At 38.5% G+C, this 14,022-nt stretch overlaps 1 protein-coding gene across 1 annotated transcript; it reads right to left on the reverse strand.

The window, feature by feature from the left end:
- Positions 1 to 5,163: 5,163 nt before the first annotated feature.
- Positions 5,164 to 6,782, reverse strand: LOC129776879 (neuralized-like protein 2). Its single transcript, XM_055782787.1, has 2 exons — positions 6,206 to 6,782; positions 5,164 to 6,150 (listed from the first exon to the last, which is right to left on the reverse strand). Exons 1-2 carry the CDS (start codon positions 6,414 to 6,416, stop codon positions 5,603 to 5,605), a joined length of 759 nt encoding a protein of 252 aa, XP_055638762.1. The 5' UTR covers positions 6,417 to 6,782; the 3' UTR covers positions 5,164 to 5,602.
- Between the last annotated feature and the right edge of the window lie 7,240 nt (positions 6,783 to 14,022).

Raw genomic sequence — 14,022 nt, forward strand, 5'->3', positions numbered from 1 at the left:
TACTGGTGCTCCGGCACCAATTCGTTCGGCCTAGTTACCCTTGCGGAGCAATCAGTGAATGCGACCAACAGGGAACTGGAGACCTGCACGGTTCGAGTGAGACTTTGCTTTTCCCCTCACTTGTCCTCCTTTGTTACGTCCACGATGCCGATGCCGTACAACCACACGGGTTTACGGTTTGAAATAAATAAGATATTTTCTTGGGGTCCGCGTGTTTTATACTCTAGCGGTACACACTCACAGGATAGAGACAAATCGGCAGACTCAGCCAGAGGGGCGATTCCAATGAGACGAATGAATGAGCGTTAAAAGGCAGCGATGGCAAAAAAATACATTCATTACGATTTGTTCGCTCGTTGGATTCACATGCAGGCTAAAAAGGGTCCTTTTCAGGATCACCAAATTATCTTCAATCTAAAGAGTTTATTGTTTTGTTATCTCTCGATATCCCCATCTTGTTCGGCTAAACCTTTCTGTTTAGCGATTGCGTTTGCCACTCGCCACAACTTTCACAGTTGGAAAATTTCTTCCCATCCAGTTTTGTGACATGTTGTACAGTAAATTACATTCAATGCGACGTGTCGAAGCGCCACTCAGTGTCGCATTGGAGGCGATTTTAACCTGTAATTGAACATTTGCGATGACAGTGGTTCAGTGTCGACTTTCAATGTGGGGTCATAATTTGGATCTCTATATTTACAAAAATGTCCAACTAAATAATTCGCATTACATGTCGGTCCAATTAGCTAAATGTCGAACTAATTGTAAATTACTGTACTTTCAATCTGGAAACAATTTAAGAATTGGTGAAAATTGAATAATCAGGAAAGTCCCCAACTATCAATAAGCTCAGAACAACTGTCAAATTCACATACTCATCAGATCCTGGCAGAAAAATTATAAAAAATCAATTTGTGTTTTATTATTATTTTGGATAATGTTTTACAAAACATTGAACTGTATTTCCTAAACTCTTTTTTGGAAGGCGCCTTGTTTTATGGAATGGTTCCAATTTAGAAAACTTAGTACTCGTGGTTTTGAAAAAAACCATTTCGGACGCCCTCGATGCCGCCTTGTTCTGGATTTGCCACCAAAGCAGTTTGTATGAAGAACAAACTTTTTTCTTCTGCTACCTGATGTCGTTTTGCGATTGCGTTTGCCACTCGCCACTCGCTACAACTGCCTGTTGTTGTCTTGATGTGTTCTGTTCTGAATGCGTGTTTTCTTATCGTCGCGAGCAGCTTTACCAGCCAACTCGATCACTTCGGCGGCCGAAACTATATAACGCCGGCTAGGTGGACTGGTGCACTGGTACTAACGCGCTCGGCCTAGCTACCCTTGCGGGGAACTCCAGATCAACACGGTTCGAGCGGGATTTTGCCTTTCCCTTCACTTTTCCTCCTTTACCATGTCCAGACATGGCTGCTTGGGTTGGTTTGTTGATGTGTTGTGATGCGAACCGATGTGGTGTACGGTTTGAATGAGAATGATCGTTACGGCAGCGGAGCGGGGATTTTTAAGCTGACTGGCTGGCTCGAGAATTACGCATGTGTGGGACTGCGACTAATGTTTCGTTCATTTTTTTCTTTTTCCTTTCCAATCGTGCTTCATTCTATTTCGCTGCTGCTCTGGTTGCCCGTTTTGGTCAGTACGATTTGAGGAGCACAAAATGGACCAATCAAAAATGGGCACATAGTGCATTTTGACAATGCTTGATATTTCACAATTATTCAATTATTTATCTCAAGAAAAATGAAATGTTATTCGTTACGATAGATGCGTAGATATATTTCCTATCAATTGATGCAAAAACCTTTGCGATCTATTGAGAAATGCTCGAGTTATAAGCGTTCCAAATGTTGCATTTTTTCCTACTTGTTCAGTGCCTAGATTTCCATTTCACCCCCTATATATTCCGGTTAGACGTAGTCCTACGTCAAAAAGCATACTTAAGCGATATTCTGGTGGTGAGACACATTCTTTCTTTGTGTGGACACCGACTGGACAACATCGTTGCTGGACGAGCTGGACGGCGAGGGATCGAGTGCCTTTCTCAAGGCAAGAGGGCGGAGGTGGTAGCGCTGGAGTAGAGTAATAGAGTAGAGTAGAGTTTTCAAAGGGCCTTTCTCAAGGCTAGAGACGAATGAACTGCAAAAGTTTAAAGTCTCTATAATACAAGACCTTCCTTTTTCTGAGACACATTCATTTTTCGTGAGGACATCGACAAGACAACATCGTTGCCTAACATGCTGGAGGAGGTGGACGGCGAAGGATCGACACATAATTCTTTCCGTTTGGATGCCATTCAGCATCGAGAAAGTTCCAGAAAGATCTAATCATTGCCTGAAAATAATCTGCCAGTTCCTCTGGGAATTTAAAAATACATTCATGTGAAAGAGTTTATTTGAAGGTTTTCTATCCATGTAACACTGTGACCAAATATGTTTCAATCAAGTGCTATTAACAGGTGGTTATCGAGTTAGTATTAACCACTGGTGGGCTTCCAGTATCGAGGAAAATGTGGAAATATCTAATCGTTACTGAAAATAATCTGCCAGTTCCTCTGAGAATTTATAAATACATTCATGTGAAAGAGTTTATTTTAATGTTTTCTATCCATGTAACACTGTGACCAAATACATTTGGTTTTGTGATTTTTCAATCAATCGCAATTAACAGGATAGCTTCTGAAGATTATTCTTCCCCATAAGTAGGATATTTCCGAATCCAATATTGTATGCGTCCGCAATCGATTATTGCTCAGTCGCCGAAAGTTCCGAGCTCAGAGAGTTCATTCCCCTCTAGTTTGCCTTCCAAATTGCCATCGTAAACCACGCCTTCTCTCGATTCAATCACGCACAAAAAGCATACTTAAGCGATATTCTGGTGGTGAGACGCATTCATTTTTCTTGAGGACATCGACAAGACAACATCGTTGCTGAGGGTGCTGGTCGGCGAAGGATCGAGATCTGCCCTGAAACGCAAGCAGTTTGTTTGAAACTGTGAGGGAACACAGAGAAGCCTATCCTTCAGGAGAAGAGAAGGTGACCATCGAAGCAGCCGCTACACACACACACATACACGCACGGAATTCTTTCCGTTTGGATGCCATTCAGCATCGAGGAAGATCCGGAAAATAATCTGCCAGTTCCTCTGGGAATTTAAAAATACATTCATGTGAAAGAGTTTATTTGAATGTTTTCTATCCATGTAACACTGTGACCAAATATGTTTCAATCAAGTGCTATTAACAGGTGGTTATCGAGTTAGTATTAACCACTGGTGGGCTTCCAGTATCGAGGAAAATGTGGAAATATCTAATCGTTACTGAAAATAATCTGCCAGTTCCTCTGAGAATTTATAAATACATTCATGTGAAAGAGTTTATTTTAATGTTTTCTATCCATGTAACACTGTGACCAAATACATTTGGTTTTGTGATTTTTCAATCAATCGCAATTAACAGGATAGCTTCTGAAGATTATTCTTCCCCATCAGTAGGATATTTCCGAATCCAATATTGTATGCGCCCGCAATCGATTATTGCTCAGTCGCCGAAAGTTCCGAGCTCAGAGAGTTCATTCCCCTATAGTTTGCCTTCCAAATTGCCATCGTAAACCACGCCTTCTCTCGATTCAATCACGCACAAAAAGCATACTTAAGCGATATTCTGGTGGTGAGACGCATTCATTTTTCTTGAGGACATCGACAAGACAACATCGTTGCTGAGGGTGCTGGTCGGCGAAGGATCGAGATCTGCCCTGAAACGCAAGCAGTTTGTTTGAAACTGTGAGGGAACACAGAGAAGCCTATCCTTCAGGAGAAGAGAAGGTGACCATCGAAGCAGCCGCTACACACACACACATACACGCACGGAATTCTTTCCGTTTGGATGCCATTCAGCATCGAGGAAGATCCGGAAAATAATCTGCCAGTTCCTCTGGGAATTTAAAAATACATTCATGTGAAAGAGTTTATTTGAATGTTTTCTATCCATGTAACACTGTGACCAAATATTTTTCAATCAAGTACTATTAACAGGTGGTTATCGAATTAGCATTAACCACTGGTGGGCTTCCAGTATCGAGGAAAATGTGGAAATATCTAATCATTGCTGGAAAATAATCTGCCAGTTCCTCTGGGAAATTAAAATTACATTCATGTGAAAGAGTTTATTTTAATGTTTTCTATCCATTTAACACTGTGACCAAATACATTTGGTTTTGTGATTTTTCAATCAATCGCAATTAACAGGATAGCTTCTGAAGATTATTCTTCCCCATCAGTAGGATATTTCCGTATCCAATATTGGATGCATAAAACCTTGTGCCTCCAACGTAACGCTCTCGTTTTCGAAGTCCCCCAAATATTCATTCATTCAGAATGAATTCAGATTCAACTTCAAACAAATGATCTCTAAATCAACGATAGTCCTACGTCACCCTTGCGGTTATACCATAGATATAACCCACTTCCTGTTTTTTTTCAATGTTTTTATTAGAAAGCCCTCCCAATTTAACAAAGTTTGATGTACAGTGGGGGTGTTTTGAGATATAAAAGTTTTTAATATTAAATTCAACTTTTGAGTAAGATTTTTTAATAGTGCATTTGAAATGTTATTTTTCCTAAAGTGTTCATTGATTCTCCAACAACTTTGTTGAACATCATATTTCAATCAGACATCTGGATTTTGAGTTGCGATTTTTTGAAAGAAAGATCGATGATTTCGATTACCCCCTTTTCGAAGTCAGTCGTAATTTAAATTGGTTATATGATAATGAAAATTGAATTTTTAGAAAGCTTCCATCATAAGTACCTAGTTTAGAAAAAATACGAGAAGGTCGGGTCAGTCATTTGGCGTGGAATTGCTCTAAATATTGTGTTAGACCAAAACCATTCATACTTATTCTTCTTTTAGGTATGGTAGAGTTTGATGAAAGGCACAACTTGACAAACCTGACCCAAACAAGCTGGTGTTCTATTTTGTTAAATATATAGACCTACTGTAGACAACGTAGTCGCTGCTTCATTTAAATTTGAATGAATGGTGAAAGCACTGATTACTATATAATTTGTTAATCTGTTCGAATAAAACAAAGTATTTCTACTTGGGAATTCTCGATCGAGGTTGAACCCAACCTTTGCAAAAGATCAAACAACGGCTATCATTCAATTTACATATATTATCCTTCCTAATCCTAATTCGTAAAGTTCTAACTCAATTTGTCGCCATCGCCAAACAAACGAACGACCCATCATGTTAGAACTTTAGGATACATGTTATACATAGCTCTGTTTCATTTTTTTTGCGTTATACACTTCTCGGGCACAAAGGAAATAAAATAGTCCCTTGTCGATTAATTATAACTATTATACACAAATCCTTGCACAACAGAAAACAACGTTCAACAGAACACTAAATCAGTAAGTCCTAGATTACAATTAAACAAGAGGACACAGATTCGACGCAGAATAATGAAAAATACACTATTGAAAGGAATAATAGCGTTGTTGAAACAATTTCTACAGCATTTCAAATGAAAACAAGCACCGAACCCACAGTCTTGTGAAAATATTTACCCCGACAATTTACCGCTTCCACCTACGGCCCGTATTGCAGCAGATACTCTTTCAAGCTTTCCGGCAACGGTAGAAAACGAATGGCGGACTTTGCCACCTGAGAAAGTATAGCATCCCGACACGCGCTTTGAAGCGTGGATATTCCGTACAGTTGAATGATCTTAACCTGCTTAGTTGTGCCATAAACATCTATCACCACATGGAGGGCACCCTTGGTGTATGGAATGTCCTGAGTGCAAGGCCCTTGATCCTCCCCATTGATGATGAAGTGCATTTCCGCTTTGTCCACCTCGTTTGCTGTTGGTACAAAGACGATCCCGATGCGGGAGTTCGTATCCGTGGGAAGAATATCCGCACTGGCACCATCCTGGGACATTGGTCGCAATAAGCTTCGCGGAAACACACCGCGGGATGTTTTCACATTGATTCCATCGCCTAGAATGCTACTTTTGGACGCTGCGTTTCCCACGGTTCGCGTTATCGGAAACACCCAACTCGATCCGAGATTGGCCAGATCCGGAAGTGCATATTGCAACGAAGATGCGGGTTTTATATCAAGTTGTGTCAGACCTTGAAAATATTGGAAACTAAGAATACGCTCATAAACTACCAAAACACAACAAACCAAGCCTCATATGTCCGCTCCATCCACGTTCATTCTTCTCGATTTCCAGGAGAAAAATTTCCCCAGGTTGCAACGGCTTCTCGCTGAAAGTTAGCGCATTGCCGAAACTAGCCTTCCGGTATGCCACTGTATTCTCGTCGAACAGGATAATGTTTTGACCATGGTAGGGATGGAAACGGGAAAGCATTTTCCTCGGATACACAACGGTCATAGTAACAGTAATCTACTCAGACCTGGTCACCAGCTCAAACGATTCGCACTCGCTCTATTGGATCCAAAAGCGTTCAAACACAAATAGTTTTTTGTTGTTGTTGTTTTCTGACTAATGTAAATGGAAAACGCCACACTTTCTTCGTGTTGTTTTCACAAGTAATTTCAAAACACTTTGCTTCGGCTAGATTTCACGCTGTTATGTGCTTGCTAACAATTTACATTGATTACAATTGTTGTTCTAATACACAATCATATTGTGTTGATTTTATCCAGAATTAAAATTAAATTTACACCTCGATAGGTAAGATGGAAGAACGTCAACAAAAACAATGAAGAGATATGCATTTCTCTGGCCGACCAGTATACACAGTAAATAACTTTTGCTTGAAATGCAGATACAATCTCACGATGCACCGTCACCAAACGATATTTTCATACCACCATGAAAAACTAGGAGTGGGCAGCGATGCCAGGTTTAAGGCTGAGACGTTTAAAGCAAGGCACCTCTATATATACCAGGTGAAAAAATCATATGAAATGCACTTTCAGCCACATTGGAATTGCTGTCGGTATTGTTTACAAACAGTTACCGGCGACTCTCTACAAACTGTTACGACTGCTACAATTATATAAGCGCCTTGGTTTAGAGACGTCGTCATTTTCAAGAAACTTTACTTATGTAAAGACATTTGATTTCGTGAAGACATTTTGAAGACTATGAAACATGTTATGAAATATGTGATGACATTTCAGTATGATAGTGTATGTGGATTTTTAGGAGATATTATTTCCTATTATATATATTTCCTATTCGAAATTCATACTATTGACCGAAAATGTGATAAGAAAAAATCATAAATTTGAGTTCGCAGTTGCGCAATAAAAAATAATATTTTTATAATGATATTCTATAATAATAATTTTAACACAGTCGTAATAGGTGAATTTAAACAATAAACTATAAAAGAGTAATTAAATTGATGTTTATAATATTAGGCTTCAAAAAAGTCCTGCGGTATTTCCGCGAGGTGTCGTTGTAAGCGCGTAGTTCTAGTTGTATTCATTGTATCGAGTCATACTATAGCTTGTTGGAAAGGTATTGCGCGCTATGTTGAATCGCAACAAAATCGACCCGTTTCTGAAGCGGATGGTGACTGGCGATGAAAAGTGGGTCACTTACGACAACGTGAAGCGCAAACGGTCGTGGTCGAAGCCCCCTGAAGCGGCTCAGACGGTGGCCAAGCCCTCATTAACGGCCAGGAAGGTTCTGCTGTGTGTTTGGTGGGATTGTCAAGGAATAATCTATTATGAGCTGCTTCCCTATGGCCAAACGCTCAATTCGGACCTGTACTACCAACAACTGGACCGCTTGAAGGTAGCACTCATGAAGAAGAGGCCATCTTTGATAAACAGAGGCCGCATTGTCTTCCATCAGGACAACGCCAGGCCACACACTTCTTTGGTGAAGCCCCAGAAGCTCCGGGAGCTCGGATGGAAGGTTCTTTTGCATCCGCCGTATAGTCCGGACCTTGCACCAAGTGACTACCACCTGTTTTTGTCCATGGCGAACGAGCTAGGTAGTCAGAAGTTAGCCACAAAAGAGGCCTGTGAAAATTGGCTATCCGAGTTTTTTGCCAATAAGGAAGCGAGCTTCTATAACAGGGGTATTATGAAGTTGGCATCTCGTTGGGAACAAGTCATCGAACAAAACGGCGCATATTTGACTTAAAACAGATGATTGTAACTAATTTTATGAACAAATGAAAATTTAAAAAAAATACCGCAGGACTTTTTTGACAGCCTAATATATAAATATATAAATGAGCAACGTTAGAAACTTTTTTTTTCTGCTGTATAATATATGGGTAGAAAAAAATTAATGAACATCAAATTCTTCGTATCAAATTAATGTTTTAGGTGAAAGTGTAACGAGTTTTCAACAAGTGGTTCAGAAATCGTGAGTAAAATGCAAAGAAGTCCATTTGACGGGAAAGAATGAAATGAGAAAGTCGAGTCGTGGAGTGAAACAGCAACTAAACGCCCGAATGACTGTTAAGTCATGTTGACGGAAGAAGCCAAAACTCATTTTCAACTGAATACGAAGGCGAATTTAATCATAGTCTTCAGACTATCCTCAGTTGAATATGACATGCTTTCAAAACAAAAATCATACCTTCAAAACAAAAATCATGAATGAAAATTTCATTTTTCGTATCGAATATGTAATCTATGTGATGAAATAAGAGTTTTTTTTTATCAAAAGTGCAAAAACATATTAAATGAAAACTGTGTCTGATGATCATCCGTGAACACCAAAACGTTTTTTAATTACAGAGTCAGGTTGGAAGTAACCCAGGTTCAAAAACGAATTCGTTATTATTGTTAGGGCAATTAGCCAACTTTTCAGGTTCATTTTCCGTAGATTCTTTTGAAAATATTTAGGAATTCTTTTAGTAATGAATACATAATGATCAGGACTATGCGTCCTGAGCATGCAATCAAGATTGAAAAACTATTCTCATTCAATGCTAACCTGGAAGAGGGTACACTTACTCGATTCTGTATTGAGTATCAAAAAATAAAAAAAGGTTTATGAAGTGATTATCGCTTTAGTAAACTCCACTTTAACACGACGTATTTGTTTCTTCCATAAACTGTAGTTGACGAATCTACGCAAAGCTGCATCAGCTCATGCAACACCTACATCATTACAAAAGTGATGCAAATCGACTCTTCCACCCCGGGTGCTACACCAAAAATGTTTCGACTTTTCTGGCGGAGGGGTGCAAATCAACTCCGCCCCGGGTGCGAAAGCATCACTCGACGCCACTGCATATAGTCTATAAGTACCCAGCAAACATTAAATCGCATAACAAGCGTATATATATAACATCATATGCCCTAAAATTTGGTTGGCATATAATGCGCCTAACTGGCATATGCATGCAAAAGTGGAGGCCATATACATACATGGCAAATGCTTACCGAATTTGTTTGGATGAATATGCAACTTTGACCGGCTATAATAGCGACTTTTGCCATACTCATATACGATTTATTACAGACATAGAAAAAAAAACAAATGGCGCAAAATATTTTTGTGAAATGTTTATTATAGCCTCACGAATCGCTATTTTTATATATGAGTATTTATGTTTGTAGAAATAATAATTGTTTGATTGACTTGTGTTGGGAGTGGAATATGAATGTTTGAAATGGCACATATTGATGTTTGGTGAAAACTGCTCCGATGTGGGTTCGAACTCCGGTCGTCTGGATTATCATCCACCAGCTATCTCGCGCGACTATCTGAAATTTAATTCAACAGCGGGTAAAACTTTCGAGTGCATCAGCATTTTATTGACATTTCAATATGATGTAATATGTTCTTTATTAGGATCTAATATGATTCACTGTTTCATGATTTTCTTCAGCATGCAACATGATTCACTAGAGTACTAAATCGATTTAAATTATACGCTTATACGACACACAAACTGCATCTGCGTAATATACGCATATGATGCGGATTAAATATATTTTACGACAATGTGCATCATAAAATTGATGTTTATTATACCGAATTGCGACTTAATTTGATAATGGTATTTAAAATCGAGTTTTTACATTTAATGCGATTTCAAATATACACGATACATACTTTGATTGATATTATATGCGATTATGATTTATTCGGGTTTCTTGTAAGACTTGGCATGTGCAAAATTATACGATTTAATGTTTGCTGGGTAGGCGCATTAGGGTAAGGTTACATTGGTTCGGAGTACGCACGAACATTTGATTGTACGAATAGAAACAAACAATTTTGTTCGATAGAAGCTGACGAACTCGAATGAAGCAAGGGGGAAGCAATGTAACCACACCAATACAACTCAATGTGGTTGTTTACTTTCACTATTGCATACAATTCGTACGACCACTTTTCTGCATCCAGTGTCACCGCCGCCTTATACGCCAACCAAAATTAAGGGCATATGATGTTATATGTTCGCTTGTTATGTGATTTAATGTTTGCTGGGGCACAACATATGCCACCCATCATTTGCTATTAAAAAATGTAAATTACAACACTCATACTAAGTCATTCTTCATATGTTATGAATAAAACAATGTAAAATGATGATTTTATAACCTTTTAAACGTAGAAGAAATACTTGAAATCGGGAAATTTGAAGAAAAATTTAGATTTTTCTCGAAAATCCAAACGAATTTCAAACCAAAATCATAATTTCACCCGCTGCGCCATCTGGGCCCTGTTTCAAAATCGAAATTTCACTAATAATATTAGTCTTGTAACTTGCAGATTCCTGTTGCATAATGAATCTAGAAGTACAAATCTACAAGTCTAATATTACAAGTTGTTTACACTTATATTATTAGTGTCACATATCACATATTACAAGTGAATGTTGCATAAACAAAATGCAACAGCAAATATTATATACAACTTCGAGTCGACACGTAATTTCATTTACAAGTTTGTTTTTTTAAATGATCGATTTTTTGTTTGAATTTTTTGAGTACGGAAATATACTGTTTCAACGTATTAGACTCATATAACGAAAACAGTTGTTTTTAAAAACAAAAATGCCGTAGAGTGAAATATTATGCACCGAAAATAAATTTCACTTTTCATCATAAAGCTTGATTTTTCCAGCTGATTCCAGTTGATTCCTGTGTAGGTAGAGCAAATTTTGCGAGTAAAGTGCGCTACACATACAACGTCCCGTCACCGTGAAGTCAACGTTAAGGAATGAAATGTGAAATATTCTTCCGTGGAAATCGTATGGTAGTATTCACATACACCATCACCGGTAACCTTGACGTCGGCAAAAAAAAAGTCCAAGAGAATAGTTAACGGGACGATGACGGCAATGATACTGGGTTATGTGAGGGAATTCAATTATCAACAGTGGAAAAAAACCATAATATCCATATACAAACTTTGACTTTGACAGATAAATGAGGCGTTACTAAAAAAATTATGAAGTGTTACTAATAAACCAAGTACTAATATTACTAGTCCGATTATGATTATTATGTAACGCAAAATATTCGAACTTGTAGCTTCTAGACTTATAACTAATATTATTAGGCTGATTATGCAACAGAGTCCTGGTCGTCAGTCTAATGTAGATTCCTAAGTAGAATTAATGAAAAAATGACATTCAATGTGCAGTGGAAAACACGGCCTTTGTTAGATTTACATCATACATATATAAAATCCTGTAGTCAGAGACACATCAACAAACACAACATAAAAAATAAGTTAAAACAGGAAAATCATTGAAAATAAAGTGCTCCGCGCGATTCTTCAGCAGTGAATTTAATTGCAAATCGTCAAGAAAGCTTCCGGTAGGTATCCACACATCGCTTGCCAAAGGAAACTATCCAACTTAATCAAATATTGACATATATGACTCCAAAAATTAAACAATACGTAAGCCCCCTGAGCGTGAGCCCTGTATTGTGCTGCCTACGCTCAATTTGCTTGGTTGGGATAGGGTTGCCAGAGCCCCGGTTTTCAGGACATTTTTTAATTCAGTGTAATAAACGTCATATACTCGATATGCAACCAATGTTCTGGAAAAAAAGGTAAAGAAGATGGTGGTTTTTTAAGCGACATAGCATGCGCTGCCATAACTATTTCTCAAATAGTGACGTCAGTCGTTGTGTTTATATTTGATTGCATACCACATGTTACGGACAGCTGAGGCTTATCGCGGATCGAGTTACAGATCCATAAGATAAGCAATATTTGAGATTATATTTAGAAAAGACCTCCAAGCGAGGTATAGAAACGTTTAGAAAGGACCAATGTAAGGCAATTAAAAGATGTAAGAGCTCAAGTGTTTTGTTAGGCTAGAAAACGCTTGTAGTTCGAAATTATTGCCGGTCATAAATTCAGAATGGACGAATATTTAAATAGCGTCCGGTAAACAATTTAATGCATGCATCATTTAGGATGCATTTTTATTACCCTTTTCCATCCCTAGCTGCGCTCAGCCAGATACACCAGCAGGGTGTAATAAAATAAAAGGATGTTATTTAGAGCGAAGGATGGAAAGGGGAAATCCAAGAATAAGATAGGCGCACCGACGAGGTGCTATAAACTTAAGGTATTTTCTTAGGGTAGTGCAGCCGTCTCAGACTGCACGTTACCATACGCTAGAAGAAGGGACAAGGAAGGTAGATGATCTAAACGAAACCGATATGTTATCGGTTTTCAAGAGAGAGAGAGGAGATGTTCCTCGTCAATCTTAGTTTAAGGAACCATGTATATATTGTGAAACTTTTGAATAAATTTTTTAGTATTGTAACAGAACTCACGCGAAAGCGTTAAAATTTTTCTTTCAATAGAGAAATTTTTCATGGTGGCTCCAGAGAGGAGCAGTGAAGATTTCCAAAGTGGAAAAAAGTGAAACTCGCGAACTCTTCTCGACAGTGGATGCGAGAAGTGATAATTCGCGAATATTCATCGGCAGTGGATGCCAACAGTGTTAATCGCGAATAAAAAGTCTTTTTCAAAGTTAACTCGCGAACTCTTCTCAGCAGTGGATGCGAGAAGTGATAATTCGCGAAAATTTATCGGCAGTGGATGCCAACAGTGTTAATCGCGAATAAAAAGTCTTTTTCAAAGATAATTTGCGAACTCTTCAATCGGCAGTGGATGCCAAAAGTGTTTCTTTCAACCGAAATAAACATTGTGAATTGATTAAGAAACCGGCAGTGGATGCCAAAAGTGTTCCTTTCAAACGGAGACAAATATAAGTGAATTAACCAGCAAAAACCTTAAGCAGCAGTAGACGCAGCAGCACCAGCAGTAGCACCACCAGAGGTGACAACAACATCCGAGCCAGAAGGCCTCCCAGGACAAGGAGAGAATCGCCCAAGCACCAACACGGAAAGACGGAGATAGGACCGGATCAACAAAAAAGGTGTGATTTTTCCATTTTAGTTTAGTCATGTCTTATCAATTCATTAGGAATAAGAATGGCAATTGCCGCTTGTGCAATGAGCCTGATTCTAGGGACGATTTAGTCGCGTGCGATGAATGTGACCGATGGTTCCATTTGACATGCGCAGGCCTAAATAAAAAACCTAAACAAACAGAAAGATGGATATGCCCCAAATGCAAGACCATAGAGAACGAATTGTTAAGACTTCAAAAAACACAACCAACACCAATAGAAGAGATGATGAATATCCATAGAGAATCTATGCGGGCTCTAGTAGAAACTCTTAAAATTAAGAACGAGGGTAGAGAAGAAACCCCTGATTCAAATAGACTGTTACACCGGCAATCTCTCTTAGACCTCCCCTATTTTGATGGGTCATATAAGATATGGCCTAGATTTAAAATAACGTTCGAAGAAACTACCCTTCAAGGAAACTTTTCCGATTTAGAAAATATAAATCGTTTACAGAAATATCTCAAAGGAGACGCGCTGAAATTAGTGAGCGCTCTTTTAATCGATAAAGCTAATGTTCCAAAAATAATGGAAAAACTAAATCTACGGTTCGGAAATCCCGAAACCATTTATTCGAATTTATTGAAGGAAATGCTAAATGCGAGGAATCCA

This window comes from Toxorhynchites rutilus, chromosome 3, assembly GCF_029784135.1.
Source record: "Toxorhynchites rutilus septentrionalis strain SRP chromosome 3, ASM2978413v1, whole genome shotgun sequence".
Lineage (NCBI taxonomy): Eukaryota > Metazoa > Arthropoda > Insecta > Diptera > Culicidae > Toxorhynchites > Toxorhynchites rutilus.

Bases quoted from the DNA above. Each gene is read 5' to 3' on its own strand.
- LOC129776879 (XM_055782787.1), bottom strand. From the start codon at position 6,416: ATGACCGTTGTGTATCCGAGGAAAATGCTTTCCCGTTTCCATCCCTAC. The intron at 6,151-6,205 runs GTTTGTTGTGTT...AATATTTTCAAG, and splicing joins GAGCGGACATATGAGGCTTG to GTCTGACACAACTTGATATA.